Here is a 21,967-nt window from a genome sequence, read left to right on the forward strand (position 1 = left end):
ATCGGCGGGTTTCATTCTACTCCACATAAACGAATCACTTTTCCTTTTCCCTCAACCAAGACATGACCGCCGCCTCCCAGACATGTCCTTTCTATAGATATTCACCTTCTCCTGCCCACGAGGCCGGTGGTCCCACCATCTTCAGTGTGCTACCCTGGTGGCGGGAGGTGGGGACCCCGGTTTTGTGTGTTCGGCATGTAGCTAGGGTTAGAGTATCGTGTTGCGACGACGCCGTTTATGGAGCTGGAGGTGTTACATCGAAATTAAGATGGTGTTGCCCCGACTTCAGCCCCATCTCGCCACTTCGAGGGGCTGATGGGTTAGTGCCCTCGTCGGGCATGTGTTGAAGTATTGTGTGGTGTTAATTTGGTCGCCCGCTTGTGGTGGTCGTGGCCGTGTCTTGTGTGCAGTTAGTATGCACTCGTGGGAGATCACGGGCCGGGTCCATAGCTAGCCGTGGTATTGGTTCGGCAACAACAACCATGAGTTTCCCTCTATTGTTCTAAGCGTGACAATTGTTATTCTCGGCATCGTGCACCTCCGACGACCAAGCGAGCGACGGCGAACTCAGTTCGGAAGGATTTTTTTTATTGCGGAGCTAGATATATTCCCAAGTCTCCTCCACCATATTATGAAAAGTTGGGACAACTATCCTACACGCGGCAGGGCATGGTGAGCGGTCCTCAAATGATTCAAACTATCCTATGTGTGGGTGTTTTTTTTACACATTTTTGTTAAATAATACAATTGAGATATTATTACACAAAAATCCCATCTTCTACCGAGAATAGAAACAAATGGAAGTCTGTAACCAAAGAACCTTGCCGGCCAAGGAAGCTCATCTCTGGGCTGAGTCACCGGTCAACGCTCCATGATCGCCATTATCCTATTCTATCAACCAGGCTAAGGAAAATTCAACAAGCCATGATGCACAGACCCTACTTACTGACAGGTGGACCAGAAGTGTCCCTAGGCCCACCTGTCAGTACCTGACTGCTTCGTGGTGTGCGTACGTGACATTTTTTTAAGGCTCATGTGTGCGTCACTGCCGATGAAAGGAGAGAGAGGCCGTTGTAGTTGCAACGGGTGCAGGTGCCCGCGAACACGTGCTCAAGCTCGAATGGAACGAAATATATACTATAATACTGTGATTTTTAAATTAGGGAGCGTAGAAACCTTCCACTGGAAGTTTGCATCGAGCCACTCTTTTCAACTATATAAACAGGTCGATAGGAGCATATCGTTTGCCAACATAAACACACACGGATAAGTTAGCAAAGAGCAGCGAAGTTTTTCTGTAGGCTGAAGAGCAGAGTTAGCTCAGAGACAAAGGAAGAAGAGAGGCGAGGTAGCTAGCTTCAGACATGGGGTTCTGCTGTGGGCCTTCGGATGTCCAGGTGCTCCCCAAGAACACGTCCTCCTCTTCCTCCTCCTCATCGTTTGTTAAAGGTTCCGGTGATGGCGGCAAGAAGAAACAGCAGCAAGTTGTAAAGAAGGAACAGGGGAAGGAGAAGAAGATGAGCAACCTTGACCGGGCCGCCCTCACAACGCCCCGCCTCCCCTTCCATTCTCGACCCGGTCTAATGTGACAGATTAGCCGAGAACCAGTGTATTTCATAGAAATATACGATCTTGTGTGTTCTCCTATTAGCCTACGCCCGAGTCTGTAACTCAGGATGCATAGCTCCATTGTCCCGTTGAAGTTTCGAGGTTTGTAGTGTGGCCACGTGTTCTATTTATTCATTGATGGGTTGGCTGTATCAGAATATCCAAATTGCAGGTGTGTTATAATAGAGATTTTGTCCATTGTCCATCAGGACAATATATTTTTCCCTACATATTTTGTTTGTTGGATTATCATTCCCCTTGCTTGACTTAATTGACCAGATCAAACGAGCAAAGCTTAGCTTATTTCTTCCTCCTGCTGAAGGTGGGGATGTGATCAAGAACCAGGCAAAAGCAAACAAAATGTTACATCCAAAAAAATAGTAGAGAAGTCGAAATGAAAACATTATACTTGAAGAAGTGCACTGTTACAACCGAACAGTTCTGCTTTATTAACTTGAACATGACTAAATGAAGTAGAAACAAATATTGTGACACATATTTAGATAGGGATATGTGCACTATTTTGGGCCATATTGAACTGCAGAAATGATATGCTCTTTAGCAGAAAAAATTTCACCAACTTTTTGTAGGTTATTTATAGGGCCACTGCATGGATCCGTACGTGGTCGTTACTCACTCATGCGGACTCCAGGGAGCTTTTGCCTACTGGGTGCAACCGCTGCTGGCAGATAGTAGAACGGATTATCTTCAACCGATTTGGATGGCAAACTGATAATAGGCTAGGTGTTTAGTCATTGTAGCCTATTCTTTCGCCGGCTGTGGCATTTTCTATTTTATTTTGCTTTGGCTACTTTTGTGAGCCAATACTGGACCTCATATTTTGTATTCTACTTTCGTTAGATAATATGGCTGCATGCATCACTTTGATGTATAGGCCGGGGCCTATTCTCCTTTTCAAAAAAAAACTTGAACATGACATGGACAAAGCCATAAAAGGAATGGCCGACGATTTTTTTCCTTGATTGGGGATTGATTGATGGTTAGGTAGATATTTTTCACAGCAAAATTCATTGCTCAAATCTAACACCAGAATCACTATAAGAATGTGGTTTGTCACAATGGTTTCCAATAACAAAATGGACCTTCATTATGTGATGCACAAACTAGATCGAACTATTATGAAGGCTAACTACAGAAACAACACTGGAAATGTATCTAAGATTTAAAAAAGCAACACTACGTGAATACACTACTAAGGGCCTCTTTGCTTCACAAGAGTCTACAAACTTGGGAATAGGAAAAAACATAGGATTGGAATGTCAAGCTTGTCTCAATCCTACAAGATTTTGATTTGTTTGATAGCGTCACCGAAAAAAACAAAGGATTCCTTCCAAGTGATTTCAGTGGATGATAAAATTCCTATGAAACGTTGTACAAAGTAATCTTTAGAAAAAAAAACTATGGGATTCAATCATATGAATAAAAAATAATATAGAAAAAATTCCCAGGATTCTAAACCTCCAAAATTCCGATAAAATCCCCAAGGAAAACTTTAATCCTTGGAAAAAATTCCCAAGGAAAACTAGGCATAAGTAACAAGCAAGACTTCTCCAAGATAAACATTACAGTGCTCCCTCCAAAGAGGAAATACCCAAACTGAGAGAAAAGAGTTTGAGTTACATAATTAAACACACCAAGACAAGTGTTGCCGAGGAGCGATGGTTTCAGCATATTTGACGACATACCACTTGTTGACATCTAATACACTCTAGAATTCTCTATTTAGTTGAGCCTTTATCTGGTTATTGGTTATTTTAATGCATTGTGTCAAAATTGTTGAAATTTATGGATCCTATGGACAAGGATAAATGTAAACACACCCCAATATGTTAAGCGGCATAAAATAATTTGTGGAATATTGTGATAGATTTGGTTTGTTAATATTTAGGGTGAAATCTATTTAATAGAAGTTTTTTTTAGAAATCACATGACATAGTTGATAACCAAAACATATTTTTACAAAAAAATGTAGTATGCACTAGTATCGTATTACCATAATTATAAATATTATAATTGTGTGAAAAACATATAACCTCAACATACATGGATGTGATTGCATTAATGATCCCTTAGCTATGCCTCAAAAAGATAATATACATAAAAAAGCATTAGTAAAAATATATTTATTTAGTGATAAGATGACTAACGACCAAGTAAAAATGTTGAGTATAAACAATTAACAACAAGTTAAAAACGATGAAGTTAAAGTCAACAATCAACTATTTCTATCCAAAAAAAAATTTACTTTTTGTGTCATAAGTATGTAGTCTTCACTTTCGATAAATGAAAAAGTATCAGCGACAACTGTTGAACTTGTCACTACAATAGTAGGTTGACACACTGTCAGTGGTAGCACCGGCGGAAGAGACAATAGTGGACGAAATGGATATGATAGGTTCAAAATCCAAACCTCGGATGTTATTTATATATAGATGGTAAATGTATCATTCCTTAATTAAACTTGATTGTTTGTTCCACCTAAAATTTCATTCACATTTAACTTACCACTTATGCCAAAAAACCTTAATCATTTAATCTTTTTTTATAAAGTCACTGCGCGTAGACCCTAGAAAACAAAGGTGACAGGAACAACCGCCAACAGACCCTAGAAATAATAAAATTAGCAATAATCCCCGGGGATCCCTGTACACCACACCTCGGTATCATGTCGGTGTCCGCGGTTATTGCCAATACCCCATACGGAGGGAACTAAAGTACCAACATGTCTCATCTGGATCAGTCAACCATCATAGTAGAAAAAATGCATTGCGAGCCGATTAAGCGGCTTGCCATGAATGGCTAGACCGAGCCCTTGTGGATCGTCGGCCGGGACCTTACACATGTCTATCGAACTGATCCATCGACTCCATTCAACCTGGTTGAAGAAGAGGAGCAGACCCACCTGCCCATAGCCAAACACCATGCCCTGAATCCACCGCCCTTTCGGGAACGTTGTCGCTGCCCCCGATACAGAGACGACAACTGCTATCCAAATAGCTCATGTACAAATCCATCTGGCCTCCCATGGGCAATGGAGGAAATGTCCCTAGGAGAAATACGAAGCTAGAGGAAAAAATCCCACGCGATTTACCGCCACACCAATAGACCGAGGGGCCTAGACCCATCACCATGATGGAGCGGCGGTATACACCTCCCACAAACTCTTCATCGTCGTCACTAAGAAAGCGACGAGGTGGAGCTGGAGTTCGGGAAAACTTAATCCAATGCTACCGCCCCTACCACGAATGCGCCCTTGCTAGAAGTATAAGCCTTAAACCTACATGCCAGTACCGAAGGACCGAGGTTCCCCAGCCTCCCGCGGCCTGTTCAGCAAGCCGAGGACCTGGTCACCGGCAGACAGCGGCAAATGTTGGGGGAATTGTGTTTCCTCTCACTTCTTGTTCTTGAGAGCAACATGACAAGGGAGAGAAAATCTGGCTTATCATAACTTTGTTGCCCCGACAGGTTGAGTTTGTCAGTTCCAGTCAGCCGTCAAAATAACAGGGCGACCTTCTCTACCTTCTCCGTGTTCACCCGCACACGGGTGCGATGGCAAGCATGTGTTGGTAATGCACAACCCAGCGACGCTCATGCTCGACAACGACAACAAGCCAAGATCAACACCAGATCAACACCACCTCTGCTCTCAGGCGCTCAAACCGAACAAACATTGACGTTAGATATCTTTTGACATCAAAGAAGATCCTACAATCTATGCCCAGAAATTCAACAAAGAAAACATAGCAGATCTGCACATATTTGGAAATGACACCATTTAGTACTACTTGTAATGACATTAGTTAACACAAACGAAACTACTCGCTCCATATCAAAATATAAGTCGTTTCTTGTAGGCTAGTTTAGCCTACAAAAACGCCTTATATTTTGGTACGTCGGTAGTAGTTGGCAAGCCCAGCTTGCCAGCATATATGAATTAACATGAATGCTGCAGCTCAGATTTGACTAGAAAATAGATCAAATGTGATTTTTTTTACAATGGTAACAAAATGGATCTTCTTACATATGATGCACAAAGCAGATCCAAGTATAAAGCTAACTACCGAAAGAACTCATGAAATAGGTCTGACATGAAAAAAAAAGGACACTATGAGAATATACTCTACTGATCCCTGTCCAGGCAAGCTATGTCCTATAACTTTACAGTTCTGTACCGTGCTGCACTGCACTCACTAACTTCTATCATTCAATTGAACACTTCTGTAGCTCCGAAACTTTTAGCCCTCTGTTCCGTTTGGAGACGCCCAATGTTGTGCCAACCTCGACAAGAGTTTCCAGTGATCTTTCGCTGTTGGCTAGAAGATCAGCATCGAATTGTATCGCATCCTGCCAATGTAAACAACATTTTAGTTTGGGGACTTGGAGCAAGAGATAACGTATTGTTTACGAAGTTGATTATCAGCATATAAAAAAGGAAAAAAGCAGAGAGAAAGAATACAAACCTTCTCAAACACGCAGATTACCGTACTCCCTCCAAAGGAGAAATATCCAAACTAGGAGAAAGAAGATGAATTAGATAATTAACACACCAACATAAGCAGCAGAACACTGGCAAGGATCAGAGTATAAAGGAAACCTCATCTCCCTTGTGGACGTAGTCGCCCTCCTTTTTCACCAATGTGATGCTTCCTACCATAGTTGCTCCGATGGCAACAAATGCCACCTGAACCATGTGTTAATAAAAAAAAGTGCATCATCGGTTTAGGCAAAGTTCAGAAAGCTACTGGATGGCTGTACTAGGTGCTAGACTGTTGCATCAAATAAGAATTGATAATTAACGAGAAGCGTATGGAAGTAAGGAGCACTCCAGCTCCCAGCTCCTCCAACTCCGCGGTTGGAGCCAGGCCGAACGGTCTAGCTCCAGAGTTCAGAAGGAAAAGCTGGCAACCCGGGTAGTGCAATTTTGGAGGTGCTCATCCCGAGGATCTCAGCTTAAATATGCAACGCTCAAGGCTGTTTTCAGTGCATTAAGTAATATAAAGGGAAATGGAAAGGACAGACAATTGTTAAGAAGCAATAGACATTGACATTGGTACTTTTGACAAGCAGTGATAATCGAAATTGACAGTAGTACGATCTTGACGAATTATACTGGCGACTTCCGTAAATGTGATCCTTACAGTTGTGTGATTTAGGCACAGTTGCAAGGGTCATGCTATTAACATCAGACATGCCTTCAGCCTTCTCCATGCCAAAGCTTTTCAGCCAGAACAGGGAAAAGAGTACAGGCCATATGAGGAGTCGCATTATATTCAGTAAGTTTGGTCATGACAGGAGGCAAAATTAACTCAGATCTTCAATGGTAGGAATAGCAGTAAGCAGTTGCCTCATAGTATACAACAAAACAGGGACAAAAGACGAACCTTCCCAAACTCCGGAGTTGAGATTACTGAGATAACTCTTTTATTTTCAGTGAACACATTACAATACTTGCTGTTTACGGCAATGGGATTAACCTGTCAATAGAAAGATATAAGCGCCAGTCATTTAGTGCTGAAAAAAATAGCACAAAACACAAGTGCGTCTCTTTCCACACATGAGGAAGCATGTCAAGACGAGTATTCTTTACCGTGTACAAGCATCCAGGAATTTCCACAAATTTCTCTACAGTTCCTGACACGGGTACATGAAACCTATGGTAATCCTGAAAATTGTACATGAAACCTATGGTAATCCTGAAAAATTGCAAAATGCAGTACATGTGCATGGGTTCTTGTAATGAGATCAAAGATTTACCTGAGGTGCAAGCCGAAAAATTACCAATGATCCATTTTTAAAAGCATTATAGTGTGCATCCGCCCCTAGGAGACCCTCAATTGAAAATTTGCGACCCTGGGAACAGAAGATAGGGTACAATGAGACTTCAACCAAAGATGTCCCTTCATAGTTAAATTTACTCAATAAAACATGTCGGTACTAATCAAGTTTAGAAAAAATTACTGTGACTTCACATGCTACCCTAGAATATAAAATCATAACTTTGTGAATCCGATCAATCAACTTATCGTAATTATCAGTACCAAACATGGCATACATCTGTATGGATCAAACACCACTATGATAATAGTCTCAGAAAGTTACCGATTATCGCCTTCAATTCAAAGTATGTTATGAATGTCATTTAGTAACAAAATCTATGCCTTAAATGCAATGCCTAATGAGTAACGACAGACAAGGAGCATCAAACACAAGATAAAAACTAACAGAAAATGCACTATATTTTATTCCTTATGATATGCACCAATGTTGTAGGTTATTTCCAATATAATACTGTCTTCCCCTTTACCATGCAGGCATGCACCTGTCAAATCAGAATGCTGCATGGAATGCACATACATATTCAGTGAGATTAGATCAATCAACATCGTATTTCACAAGTACTTAGCCTTATATATGGACATTAAGATACTGATATCTTGTGATTTCCTGAACTAAAAAATACTCCCCTTAAATATGTAGTAGTAAAGCAATGACTTACCTTAATCCAAAATCTTGTGCTCTCATCGACAGAACTATAGGCCATCAAACGGCAATCAGCAGCACAGGTAGCAATACTACCATCATCAATGTGTGCAATGGGCCTGGCACTGGGTTTCAATTGTCTGATGAAAAATTCATTAAATGTCTGCAGAGACAAGTATGGATTATAGTAACCTTGTAAGTACATACATATACAAGGATAATAATTACGAGATACTTTTCTCAAATATATATAGATATGAAGATAAGCATATAACAGATAAAGTGAGCCTCCTTGAATACTTCATAAGGACAACTACACAAGGTTAAGAATGGATTAACCACAAGTCCACAACAATCCAACATCACTCAAAAATATTAGCACTTAGAACATGTTGTGAGATTTGTAACTTTTCGAGGCAATGAAAACATAGATAAACAGGCTCCTGTAAATGCATGGGCGATGACACCGACGCACAACAAACATGTGTCAATAACTAATGAGTCATTTCAAATAGATGATGCATTCTTAGGAGATTTCGTGTTGGCTACTAATTGCTACAGAAAAGGAAAACACAACTGTATCATGCTTCTAGTGGTTAAGCCAGAGCATCCACTATAAAGACTCGAGAAGAAAAAAAAACTGATTACTCCATTCAACATACCATTAAGACATTATTAAGATATGATGCAATGAACAAACCGTACTATAAAGAGAATGTATGCACTGACATACAAAGCTAGGACAAACTAGGGGGTGACATATGTCAAGAGGAGTGGAGGCATATATTGCATACCTTAAAGCTTTCAATAGGGTCCTTAGTCTCATCCATATTAATTTGACCCTGTATTCATATGCAAAAGATATCAAGGATGTCAACAGTGGTTTTATGAAACAAAGCCATAAACATTTTAAATGGAAGTGGACGGTTCAGAAATAGGTAATTCCCGACCAGCTTATAGAAAAAATATAGATTCAAGAACCTTGAGTAACCATTATAAAGGTGATGGGTTGAAGACCCTACTTTGAATTACTCACTCCGTCCCATAATGTAAGACGTTTTTTAACACTACACTAGAGTCAAAAAACGTCTTACATTATGGGACGGAGGGAGTACAAGATGACATGCTTAAAACGAGCTTTCTATTCAAAGCGCGGTCTATGTATTTCCCTACTCACCATTTGAAGGCAAGTGGTCCAAAAGAATAACCATTATGCTATACGAGATGCTGCAGAAGTTTCATAAAACAACACTATTTTAGGCAAGTTATTGCATTCAACATTTTCCATGTTTATCATTGTGGAGGACCATTGATCCAAATTTCTTATGTTGCCTAAAAATGAGAAGTGAAAACTATTGGTTGCTACAACCGAAGTTCCTCCAGTGCTAAAAAAAAGTGATCCAGCATATATATAATGTTACTTGCGGCCTTAAATCGTATGCCATGGAAATAAGATGGAGAAAATGTATAAAGATTATATCCCACAGAGTACAGAAAAATAAACATTCCATACCGCAAATAACTCGAGGAACTTTGGAATATCTTTGGCAGATTCTGGCGAATTCATCTTCTTTCCTTGCTTCTCAGATAGGTTCTTCAAGATATCTTTGACACCTGCATATGGACAGTCCCAATTAAACAGGTAGGTGTTAATGCAAAAGATTCTCGTTGGTGTCAGCATCCATCAAAAGACATAATACTAAGCCATGATAAGGACCTGCCGTGGGTAAGAAAACTTTGCTGGCATAACTGTACACTCTCAAATAGTGGCTCTCTGAGGTTGTAAAAAAGTTGTACCTAAAATCGTAACAGCAACATCGTCCTTGCATCAATTTTCTTGTACAAACATGGTTTCTTAATGGCTCGAAAATTGAGTTATGTGTTGTCACCAGCATACACACAAGGGTATTTTAATTGGTGGTCAGAAGAACATTTAGTTTCAAGCTCACGTTGTCTCCAAGTGAACATTTATTGGGAACTCATTGTTATTCTAACTAGTAAGATCCACAAAACAAGATTCTTGAAATAATAATAATAATAGAAGTACAAACTTCGGCTGTTGCTTGTCTAAGACAGTGGGGACCATTAAAATATATTTTTATCTGTATAATATTCATTCTTAAGATGATGTTTATTGTTCAGCATACCTGAATCAATGAGAGTTAGCCCTACTTTTGACTGATATAAAGCCCTCATGGACAACACTATCTTTCCATCTATTGCTTCTTCAACTAGCCTCTTTGTTCGCCGATCGAAAACCTAAATCATCGCCTTGAGTTAAAGAATGAAAAGAGCAATGCAAATATGCAACTGAAATATATATACAATATCAAATAAGAGGTGGCACTTCGCACACCAATAAGAATATGACAAGTCAATATAACTAATGAAACATACCAGAATATGCGAGGCAGTAGAGCCAGAGCGCAAACCAACATCATACGAGGAAAAATTAGCCCATTCACTAAGCTTAAACATCCACCTGCACATAACAAGTATTACTATATGACTAAGTATAAATTGCCCTTGCTAAAATGAAATTTCAAGACAGAAACGTCTATGTGATAGATAGAAGACTAGAATCATCAGTACATGAAATGCCTTACCCATATGCAGCTTGCTTATCCGTTAGAAATCCCCCAGTCATAATCTGATTGCCAGTGCCCTCATCAAAGCAAAGTGTCATGTGTATCATATCATTTATTTTATCATACTTCCCCAGACTTTCACCACAGACAGGACAGTTACTGATAATTGGTTCTCTGAAATAAGGGACAGAGCATAGCAAATGATACTATTAAATGTTACAGCCAACCAATACGGTTAAACTTGGAAACAGGACTAAACATGGAAAAGGTAGCTATTAATTACTTCTCTTGCTGATCAGCTAGTAGGGCTGCTAGTTCATCCATGTCAACTATGCCATCACCATTTGTATCTGCTTGGCGGAAAAGCTCTTCAATCTAAAGTATTATAGCAACTAGTAAGATTTACTAACAACTTCAGAGAAGGGACCAGCTAAAACTAGAATGGACATAACCTCCAAGAAAATGAGAATAAAGTTCAACCTTATTAACTGCTAGCCCATTACCAAAAGCTTTCATCAAGTCCGAGAATTCAGATAAGGAGAGCTTTCCATCTTCATTGTAGTCCTGCCATAACAAGAGTAATGTTGCGCTTTGTAGGGTGGAATATAATTACATTCAGAAATGAACACAATACATCCAACGTGAGACTGAGTTGTAAGGCATTTGAAAAGAATGTGGTTCTGCTCAAAGATTGGTGACTCGGAGCAACACACAATAAAGACTGAAGAAGACTGCCCTCGATAGAATGGCTAGTAGTAGCAACGGCAACACCAATAGTAAATGATGCGCAACAATAATAAGACAGCTATGAACAGACATCAATTCATTTTGTAAAACTGATGAGAATAGATACAAGGAATAGCTGACAATTGTGAAGAGCTTTCGAATGATTTTTACTACTAAATCCTTAATAGATCTGATTTTGAACAACTCTGCACAGTTTATCTTGCTTCGCTATACTTGGATGATTCTAAGTTCAGATCATATTTTCTAACCACTTTCAGTTGCAGTATTCAAACGTCAATGTCTAAAGTTACTTAAAAAGACCATATGAAACTAATGGTGTGCTCCATTGTCAAGCGACAAGATAATCAAGTATCAATCATATATGAAAAGAGAATATGATTAACCAAGACTGAAAGCATACCACTATAGCTAAGACCCGGCGTGCAAAGCTTTGTTCTGTTTCAACAGGATCCTGCAACAGAACTACAAAATTCAGTACTTGAAACCTGGAAAATTCTCTGTGAGTGCTAATAACAACACACAGGAAACAGAAAGAGCAGTTACTTCAATGTAGCAGGATACGGATATGGTTCCCATGGTGGTAGTGGACGATGATGGGTCCAACAAAGCAAGGTCCTCAACGTGTTCCTCCTCCAAGTCCTGCTAGCTAAAATATTAGTCGATAGTATTCAAGATGTCAAAACTTAAAATACCTCCAGAAAGTTGTACACATTACCAATTTATGTATTATGGTACATTAAGATCTGTTGTGCAGAAGTACTAGAAAGTTCCAGCCTAGATCTAGGAAGTAGGTAGACACGATGTGGAAATAAAGTATACATATACACAGTTGGATCAAGATATTCAACAGTGTCACTCTCTTGAATCTTTAATAAAATGCTATCATAGTCTTCTCATGAATTAAGAAAAAGAGGAAGTGTGTTTCTTCATAGGTACATGAGGACAATCAAACCAGAGATATACTATAACTAAAGACTGAGACGGCAAAAACATCAGTGTTACCTTAGTGAGCAAGTCAAAGAGATCAACTTCACAGTAACCAACCAAGGTATTCTTGGAGAACCGGTTAGTCTGCAAAGTTGGCCAAAAAACATAATGTCACTGGATTGAACTGTTGCCTTGATTTACGGTTAAAAAAATTCTTTAAAAGCTTCCAATCAGTAATTTGCTTATGCTGAAGCATACACATGTGGACTGCTCACAGCGGAAATTAACGCAGTTAGCAGCATACCTCAAAAACAGATATTCGTGCAATATGAGGTCCATTTGTTTCTATTACAACTTTCTTTTCCTGCATATTCACAGAAAATATATGTAAATCTACACAGCTCCATAGTTAATAAAGGAAACCATGTTATTACTGGATAAAGAGCAACAAAAAAGACAGATTACTCACTGAATTCCATACAGGCCTGTGAGTGCTGCACACAGTGTTTGTAGTTCAAAAACATAAGCAACGACAAGTAAGAAAAAGAGGGTAAAGGGTGTTAGATGTGTGTACAGGCGTACATGCTGTATATTCTAAAACAGAAGAAGAACAAATGAAGGCAGATTCACAAGGTGCGGCAGTTCAGCATTTTTCATATTTCGCTGTCATGGATCATCTGAATCCAGACACTTGTGAGGAAAAGAATATTCGCGAAAAGCTAGCTGCGACCAAAATGCGGTGGGGTTTCTGCCTGTCGCAGAACAGATTCCGATTCCAAGAGCAATATCCTGATTCCCAAGTCTTGTACTACTAGCACTCGCTATCATAGGAAGACCAGGAGCTTTCTGCTTGCTCCGGAACATGTGGTAGATTGATAGTAACACTTGCTAGGCACATCTATTCACGAACCATGAACGGCACGTAGGATCATGGAAGCATGGAGAGCAAGAAGGGGGGGGGGGGGGGCGGGCATGGTACTGAAACAGTGTTTGTAGTTGAAAAACATCAGCAACGACAAGTAAGCAAAACAGGAAATGAAAAAGGGTGTTAGCAGTGTATCATACGAGCATACACAGGGTACTTTTGGAAACAGGAGAAATTTAAGTTAAGGCAGATTCACAAGGTGCAACAGTTGAGAATTTCCATAATTTGCTGTCTTAGATCATCTGATTTCAGACAGTTGTGATCAAGAGAAAATCCAGGAAATGGCCTGCTGCAATGGAAATAGGTTGGGTTTTTTGCCTGTCAGAGTTTTTTGTATTTTGCTGTCATAGATCTTCTCAACTCAGACACTTGTGAAAAGAATATCCAGGAAAGGGGCCCTGCTGCAACGAAAATAAGTTGGGGGTTTCGCCTGTCGCAGAACAGATTCCGATTCCAGGAGCATTATCCTGATTCTTAAGTCTTCTAGTACTAGCACTCACTGTCATAAGAAGACAGGGAGCTTATCCGCTTGCTCTGGAACGTGTGACAGACAGCAAAACATTGCTAGGCACGTCGATTCACGAACCACGAACAGCGTGGAGGTTAACGGAAGCATGGACGAGCTCGGATCCGGACAAGCATGGCCAGAAATTAATACTGTGGAAAAACTGGTGCTGAACCTGTCGGAGGTCTCGGTGCGGTAGGTGCGCTCCCCGAGCGAGAGGCAGGCGAAGAACTTGTCCTTGAACCGCAAGTCGGCCTGCACCATGCCCCAATCAAAATCAAACAACGCAAAATTGAAGCGGAACCGCCAATTGGCAGTTCCTCCGTTGACACCAGCCTTCAGCGGTCGGCGTGGATGGAGAGGGGAGGGGAGCGCGCGTACCTTGACTATCCGGATGCGCGCGATGCCGGCGAACTCGTCGGCGGCGACGCCCTTCCCCGACTCGCTGGCGTCCCCCGCGGCGCCGCAGCGGTCGCGGCCGCGGTGGCGCCGCAGGCGCAGGCGGCTGCGGAACCGCGAGAAGCGGGACGGCAGCGGCGGCTCGACGCCGTTGCCGTTGCCGGCGCCGGCGCCGGCGCGGCCATTGTGGCGGGAGGTCGAGTGGGCGTGGCCCATCGGTCAGCGGCGGGGCGTGGGGCGGGGGTGGAGTTGGTGCGGCGGCCTGGTCCGCCTGGAGCAGCAGTAGTGGGAGCCAGAGGGAGTTGGAATTGACGCCGGCCTGGCCGCCAGGCAAAAAGGCGCGGCGCTTTCGACGCGGTGGGGAGGGAGGTGGGTGGGTGGGTGGGGCCCACATGTCGGCGGCCGGCCAGGTGAGCGGGCGTGTGAGGACCGGCCGGCTTCCACGAATGGGAAGTTACGGGCAGGACCGCAGTCCGCACGAGACGAGACGGAACGGAACGGAGCCGGCGCGCGTGCGGCCGACGTGTGGTCCCGGTGTACTGTCCAGCCGCATACTGCTCTTCACAAGACACAAATTATTACTCCTGCTTCTTGCCGTCGCGTCGGTCTGATGAACCAATATTTAGAGCAACTCCCAATGGGGCGACCCAAATGGATGGTGCATTTGTCCGTTTTTTATCCATTTGGGTCTGCCGCCCAGTTTTGCATTTGGGTCGGCAATGCGCCCAACGCGCCGACCCATTTCATGTTCGCATTTAACTTTTAAATAAAAAAAGGCCCGCGGCCGATCATGCCAGCGGCCATGTCTCATGCCGGCATCATGCCAGCGCCGGCATACAATGTCGGCTTCAGAAAATACCACAATTCATGCTGGCGCACTCACCAGCCGGCCGGCACACATGCCAGCACACAAAAAAATGGTGGGACTTGAGTTCGACCACGCCATCGCGGCTCCCGTGGTCATGCCGGCATACAAAAAAGATGGCCCTCGACGCCATAGATCACTCGTCGTCAAACTTAGCATGTCGGCTTGCATCTTCTCGAACCACGGCCTCTTCCTTGGCGACAAGGCGTTGAGATCCACCTTCATGATCTCCACCCCGGTCATCATGCTTGCAAGAGCCACTTCTTTCGCCTTTGTCTTGGCGTTGGCGGCCTCGATCTCTAGCATCTTGGCTTGCTTCTCCGCCTCGAGCTCGAACATCTTGGCTTGCTTCTCGGCGTCAAGATCAAGCCTCCTCCTTTGGATCTCCATGAAAGCATCCATTTGCTCCGCCTTGAAACGCCGACGCTCCTCCTCCCTTGAGTCATTCTTATTCATCATGACGTCAACGCTTGCGATCAAGGCGTTGGTGGCCGCATCTTGCTTGTCCTCCTTCTTGGAGTTGGTCTTCCCCCGCGGCCGTGCCGGCTCGCCCTCCCCAACATCGTCCACGGCGTCCTTCCCCCCACGTGCCTTGAGTGCGGCATATTGTGCCTTGAACTTCTCTTCGTCTTTGATGACCCGATAGCAATGGGAGAGGTTGAAGCACTTGCCATTGTGTTGAACCTTGAATGCCTCCAAAGCTTGAAATGCCTACAAAATGTTTTCCATGCAAGCATATGGGCAAGTGATAGCAAATGAAGACGTAAAAGGATGATCTTGGCACAAAAGAGGGCGGCTTGCTTGCTATCATACCATGTCTTGCACGTCGATGCCGCTCACGGGGCGGGCCTTGACGCTCTCAAGTGTGGCGCAAAACTTGTTGCACTCTTGTTGGATCACCCTCCACCGCTTGGAAATGGAGACCCACCCGCGCGTGCTCACAAATTGGTAAGGTGGAAACTTCTTGCGCTCATGAAACTCGCGGTGCACACGAGTCCAAAAGGTCGAATGCTTTTGCTCGGCGCCCGTCTTTGGGTCTTGTCCAATGTCTCGCCAACACTCGCAAAGAAGCTTGTCCTCGGCAGCTGTGTACGCCTTCGTGCGCTTGCTCTTGCGCTTCGGCTTAGGACCGGCGGTTTGGTTGGCGAGCTCGTCCTCGAACAAAGGCTCCACTTCGATGTCGCACTCGTCCTCTTCCTCTAGCCCATAGTCCTCCGGGAACTCGTGGTCGAGGGGGAAGCCGTCCAGGTCGATGCCGACCTGATCATGCATGAAGGCCGCCTGATCGTGATCATAGCCAACGGCCGGCGTGAACGCCCCGCGGCCGTCCTGGCTTTGTGTCTCGTCGGGATCGTAGCCAGCGCCCGGCGCACCACCCTCGAAGATGAGGTTTTGCATGTAGTCCTCGTCGACGGCGGACGGCATTCCTCGAACAGGTTACGGGCGTCCGGGAGCCCGCCGGCCGGCGTCTGTCGCGCGCGTTTCCTCGTGCCGCCGGACGACGAGCCACCGACCACCGGGGTGGCGTTGAGGTCTATGGGCACGAGCGCGGTCGTGGAAGGCACGACCACGCTCACGTCGGGTGAGCACTCCCCGGAGAGGCGGGAGGCCTGCGGGGTAGACGTGGAAGCCGGGGACCGGGTTGCAAGTCGACGCGCGGGGTGAGTCGGGCAGCACCATCCGAGGAAACGCTGACGAGCCGGTGCTGGCCGCGGCGACGGCGGCTTGGAGGACGCTGTGCTGGCTAGGGTTTACCCCTAGCATGTAGAGCGCCTCCCTCGTTGCCGCGGCGACGCGGGCGTTGGTGAACTCCTGCTGCGCAGCGGCAACGGCGGTGGCCTGCGCGGTGGCCTCATCCCTCGCGTCCGCGGCGTGCCTCCGGCCCTTCCTCTTGGCCGACTCCCTTGCCCGCTGTTCGGGCGTCAGCGCCTTCTTCGGCTTGGTCGCGGCGGCGGTCTTGCGTGGGGCACGAGGCTTGACTTTCCCGGAGGGGGCAACGGCGCCGGACGAGGTGAGGGAGGCGAGGCCGGCAGCGGCGCCGAGGTCGAGGTCGATGGCGTCCTCCATGGCTGGTTGGGGGGCGGGGGCGCGCGCGGGCCGGGGCGTTTTTGGGGAAAATGGGGGGAATGTTGGTGGCTGCCACCGACCAGTGGGCCCGGGAAGAGGAGTAGGCGCGCGCGCGTCCGTCTTGTGTCCGCGCCGACGCAAATCCGGCTCAAAATTGGGCCTGGAATGGGTCGCCCGCGGACGAAAAACGGACGCGGGCGGACGAAATGGGTCGCCCCATTGGAGTTGCTCTTATTATTCATCGCAATTGCTAAATCAAAAATAAATTCAGTATTTGTCAATTCTATGCAGATCTTGCACCAAGCGAACGATGTGGACGATGTAACCGGGGGGCGATGTTATTGATGAAGGCGAGACGGGCAGTCGATGAGCATGGATTGGAAGGGTTTTGTGGATAGGGGTGGGGAAGGGGGGGTTGCGTCGGACAGTCGGGGGGCCAAGAGTGGTGTGGGATGGAGGCAGCTTACGACAATCAACGGCCCTATAAAGAATTCCAAGAAACCGATAGTTTCATTTTTCTACTTGTGTTTCTTTATTTTAAAATATATATTACATGTTAGTTGTCATAGGTCCAAGTATTTGATTAGGTTTTCTATAAAAAATACCAACGTCGAAGCTGCAAGGTCAATTTTATTAGATCCGTTGTGAAATCTATTTTGTAAGTGCATCTAGTGCCCCTTAGTGATTTTGGTGTATTGAAGACTTATAGGTTAAGGGACTAATGTGTTTATGAGTGTACACAGGTCTATAAGTCTATGAGGAGTTTGATATTTACAGAGAAAGTCGACCCCTAAAAATGAAGTTCTTTGACTGAAGACTTTGGATTTCTAAAGACTTTCTGAAGACTTTGAAAGTGAAGAAATTGGTGTGACCTTGAAGACTTGGTATTCATTTGAGGAACATGAAGCGTGAAGACTTTTGTTTTCGTAGTTTCATTTTCTCTTTCTTGAGTCATAGGAAACACTGTACTGTTAAAGGGGGTTGAGGAAATACTAAGGAAAAATTTCCATGTGATGCTCAACTCAAAATCCTACACCTACCAATCCCTTCGAGTGAAGCCATTGGAAATCTCATACAGTTCAGTCATATTCTTCAGTGACAGAGACGAAGTTCTTCTGGTCTCTAAGGAATTTGTTCTGACTGAGGAGTTAGGAATTCGCCAGTGGGGGATTGCCTACACAGTAAGGAACATGATAGCCCTGAGGAATTTGAACCTCAAATTTCCAACCGTTGTTGTGCTATGCGCCAGCTGTCCCAAAATATCTACCGTCATATCATTGAAGGGCATTTATGTCTTATCATGCGGGCTGCTCCCTAGGCTATAAATAGCCACCCCCTACAACCACTAGCTGGTTGGCTGCTCCGAGAGAAACTGACACTTGTCATTTGAGAGCATCCCATCCTCCGAGGACTTTGTGCGAAAATCATCAAGTGAGGAAAAATCCTAAACCCAAACACCTACAAACCCAAAGTGATTGAGCATCATTGAAGAGATTGATCCTGCGTGGATCCGACGCTTGTTACCTTTGAAGACTGTGCTTCTTCCAGACGGTTAGGCGTCATGGTCTAGAGCATCCAAGAGGAAATTGTGGATCGCCGAGTGACCGAGTTTGTGAAGGTTCGGAAGTCACCTGAAGACTTACCACGAGTGATTGGACGAGGTCTGTGTGACCTTAGTTCAAGAAGAATACGGTGAGGACTGTGTGTCCAGGACTGGGTGTCCTCAGGTTTAAATACCTAGCCGCTCCAACCAGACGTACAACTGAGACAGCAGTTGGAACTGGTCTACCAAATCATTGTCTTCACCAAGCCAACTGGTTCCATTTCCTCAACTCTTTCATTTCCTCATTCCTGTGTTGTGCAATTGTTCATATCTGTGTTTGAAGACTTTGACTGAAGACTTTCTCAATTTCCTCAGTTCAATTTCCTCAGTCTGTTTGTCTTCATCTTGTGTTATCCTGTGTTTACGCTTTCTGTATTCTGAGCTTGTTTTCATTTCATCATGATGATTATGCTTGTGTTCTGCTATGCATACTTTTGAGTACTTATTCCACTGCAAGTAGTTCTTTGCTAAGGAATTTCCTCACCCACAAATTCCTCAGTGAAGAATTTATAAAAATCGCCTATTCACCCCCCTCTAGTCAATATAACGCACTTTCAATTGGTATCAGAGCAGGGTACTCCCTTGTTCTGTGTGATTTTGGTTTAACCACCTAGAGTTTTAGTTATGTCGACCGCAGGTATGATCAAGATCTCTGCTGGGTGTCCTACCTTCGATGGGACGGATTAACCCCTACTGGAAGAATAAGATGTGAATGCATCTTGAGGCAATTGATAACGATCTCTGGTATGTTGTGGAAAAAGGTGTTCCCTCTGTCTCACCCTCACTGAATGCTGCCGATGTGAAGAGATTCAAGCAACTCGATTCTCAAGCGAAGAATATCATATGTGGCCATCTGAGCAAAGGACAGTATGGAAGAGTGAGTGCTTTGGAAACTGCTAAGCTTATCTAGGATAGGCTGTCCAAAGTAAATGAAGGAGTCTCAACACAGCGTGACTCTCGAGTTGATGTTCTTCGCAATCTCTTCAACCGCTTCAAAAGACTCGACAATGAGAATGTTCAACAAACCTTTGATCGCCTCACTGACATCTCAAATGAGCTTCAAGCACTTGGTGCCACTGACATCACCGACCACGAGGTGATGAAGAAACTGCTGAGATTGCTTGATTCCTCATTTGATACTCTGGCCTTGATGATACAAGAGCGTGCTGATTACAAGTCACTTGATCCCGCTGATATCCTCGAAAGGCTAAACACTCATGAGTTCCAGCTTGCTGAAAAGAGAGATCTCTATGGTTCGAGCTATGGCGGATCACGTGCACTGAAGGCCAAGGCAGTTTCTGAGTCTGAAGATGAAGACTCTGAAAGCAGTCTTGATGATCCTGAAGAACTGAGCCATGATCTAGCACTGCTTGTGAAGAAATTCCAGAAGCTCTCAAGACGTGGTCGCTTTGGAAGACCCTCAAGGAGCAATGATTCCTCATCCAGTGACTACAAGAAGAGGCTTTGTCACAAATGCAAGAAACCAGGACACTACATTCAAGATTGTCCTCAGTGGGAAAAGGAATCAAAGAAGAAGAAATACAAGGATTACAGTTCTGATGATACGAAGAAAAAGAAGAAATCCTCAAAATCTTCATCATCAAAATCCTCAAAGTCTTCATCTCACAAGAAGAGTAGCTCCAAGAAGGCTCGGGCATTCATTGGCAAGGAAATGGACTCTGAGGCTGAATCTGAAGAAAATGAGGAAGAGGAGGCATCTGAGGATTCCGAATCCGGTGTGGCGAGCCTAGCCCTCGCTACTGCATTCGTCAGCAAGTCTATCTTCAACTCTGAAGAAAATGACCTCACCAACAAGGCTGATGAAGGCAATGATGAATATGCTCCCACCTATTGCTTCATGGCAAAAGGTGCCAAGGTACTCAAATATGCCTCATCTGAATCAAGTGAAAATGAATCGGATGAAAACCTTAAGCCTAGCTATTCTAAACTTGCTAAGATTGCTGTGAAACAACAAAGGGCCCTTGAAAAGGTTCAAAACATGCTAGACAAGAGTGATGATATGTTGGGTGAAGAAATGGATCGCACTAAAACCTTGACTGAAAATCTTCAGAGACTTCAGACTAGGTATGACAACCTTCAAGGTCATCATAACACTCTTTTGTCTGATCATGAGAAGCTTTCTTATGAATTTCTTCAAAGAAAGCAAGATCTAGAGAAGCTAAAAGTGAGTTATGAAGATCTTCAGAAGGAGCACGATTCATTACTTGCTCAACAAATCAGCGCTGCTCAGGAAGAATTTGTTCCTCCATGTTTGAAATGCATTGAACGTGAATCTGCTAATTCTTCACCTAAATGTTCAAATGCTCCTAATGCTACAAATTCCTCAACTTTCTCTGCAATCATTAATTCCTCATCTGAGGACATTGTTGTTGGAAATATGCCCTAGAGGCAATAATAAAATGGTTATTATTGTATTTCCTTGTTCATGATAATTGTCTGTTGTTCATGCTATAATTGTATTAACTGGAAACCGTAATACATGTGTGAATACATAGACCACAACATGTCCCTAGTGAGCCTCTAGTTGATTAGCTCGTTGATCAACAGATAGTCATGGTTTCCTGACTATGGACATTGGATGTCATTGATAACGGGATCACATCATTAGGAGAATGATGTGATGGACAAGACCCAATCCTAAGCATAGCACAAGATCGTGTAGTTCGTTTGCTAGAGCTTTTCCAAATGTCAAGTATCATTTCCTTAGACCATGAGATTGTGCAACTCCCGGATACCATAGGAGTGCTTTGGGTGTGCCAAACGTCACAACGTAACTGGGTGGCTATAAAGGTGCACTACAGGTATCTCCGAAAGTGTCTGTTGGGTTGGCACGAATCGAGACTGGGATTTGTCACTCCGTATGACGGAGAGGTATCTCTGGGCCCACTCGGTAATGCATCATCATAATGAGCTCAATGTGACCAAGTGTTTGGTCACGGGATCATGCATTACGGTACGAGTAAAGTGACTTGCCGGTAACGAGATTGAACAAGGTATTGGGATACCGACGATCGAATCTCGGGCAAGTAACGTACCGATTGACAAAGGGAATTGTATACGAGATTTATTGAATCCTCGACATCATGGTTCATCCGATGAGATCATCGTGGAACATGTGGGAGCCAACATGGGTATCCAGATCCCGCTGTTGGTTATTGACCGGAGAGTCGTCTCGGTCATGTCTGCATGTCTCCCGAACCCGTAGGGTCTA

General features: G+C 44.1%; 1 protein-coding gene across 1 annotated transcript; it reads right to left on the reverse strand.

The window, feature by feature from the left end:
- Nucleotides 1-5,576: 5,576 nt before the first annotated feature.
- Nucleotides 5,577-14,499, reverse strand: LOC123080807 (phosphatidylserine decarboxylase proenzyme 2). Its single transcript, XM_044503762.1, has 21 exons — nucleotides 14,183-14,499; nucleotides 13,977-14,056; nucleotides 12,841-12,865; nucleotides 12,676-12,735; nucleotides 12,447-12,515; nucleotides 11,988-12,083; nucleotides 11,845-11,895; nucleotides 11,178-11,261; nucleotides 10,981-11,072; nucleotides 10,716-10,871; nucleotides 10,507-10,591; nucleotides 10,257-10,368; nucleotides 9,623-9,723; nucleotides 8,904-8,951; nucleotides 8,126-8,272; nucleotides 7,384-7,479; nucleotides 7,217-7,291; nucleotides 7,011-7,103; nucleotides 6,224-6,310; nucleotides 6,090-6,140; nucleotides 5,577-5,973 (listed from the first exon to the last, which is right to left on the reverse strand). The coding sequence occupies exons 1-21, from the start codon at nucleotides 14,414-14,416 to the stop codon at nucleotides 5,830-5,832; spliced, it is 1,986 nt and encodes a 661-aa protein (XP_044359697.1). The 5' UTR covers nucleotides 14,417-14,499; the 3' UTR covers nucleotides 5,577-5,829.
- Between the last annotated feature and the right edge of the window lie 7,468 nt (nucleotides 14,500-21,967).

The sequence above is a fragment of the Triticum aestivum genome, chromosome 3D (genome assembly GCF_018294505.1).
Source record: "Triticum aestivum cultivar Chinese Spring chromosome 3D, IWGSC CS RefSeq v2.1, whole genome shotgun sequence".
Classification (NCBI taxonomy): domain Eukaryota; kingdom Viridiplantae; phylum Streptophyta; class Magnoliopsida; order Poales; family Poaceae; genus Triticum; species Triticum aestivum.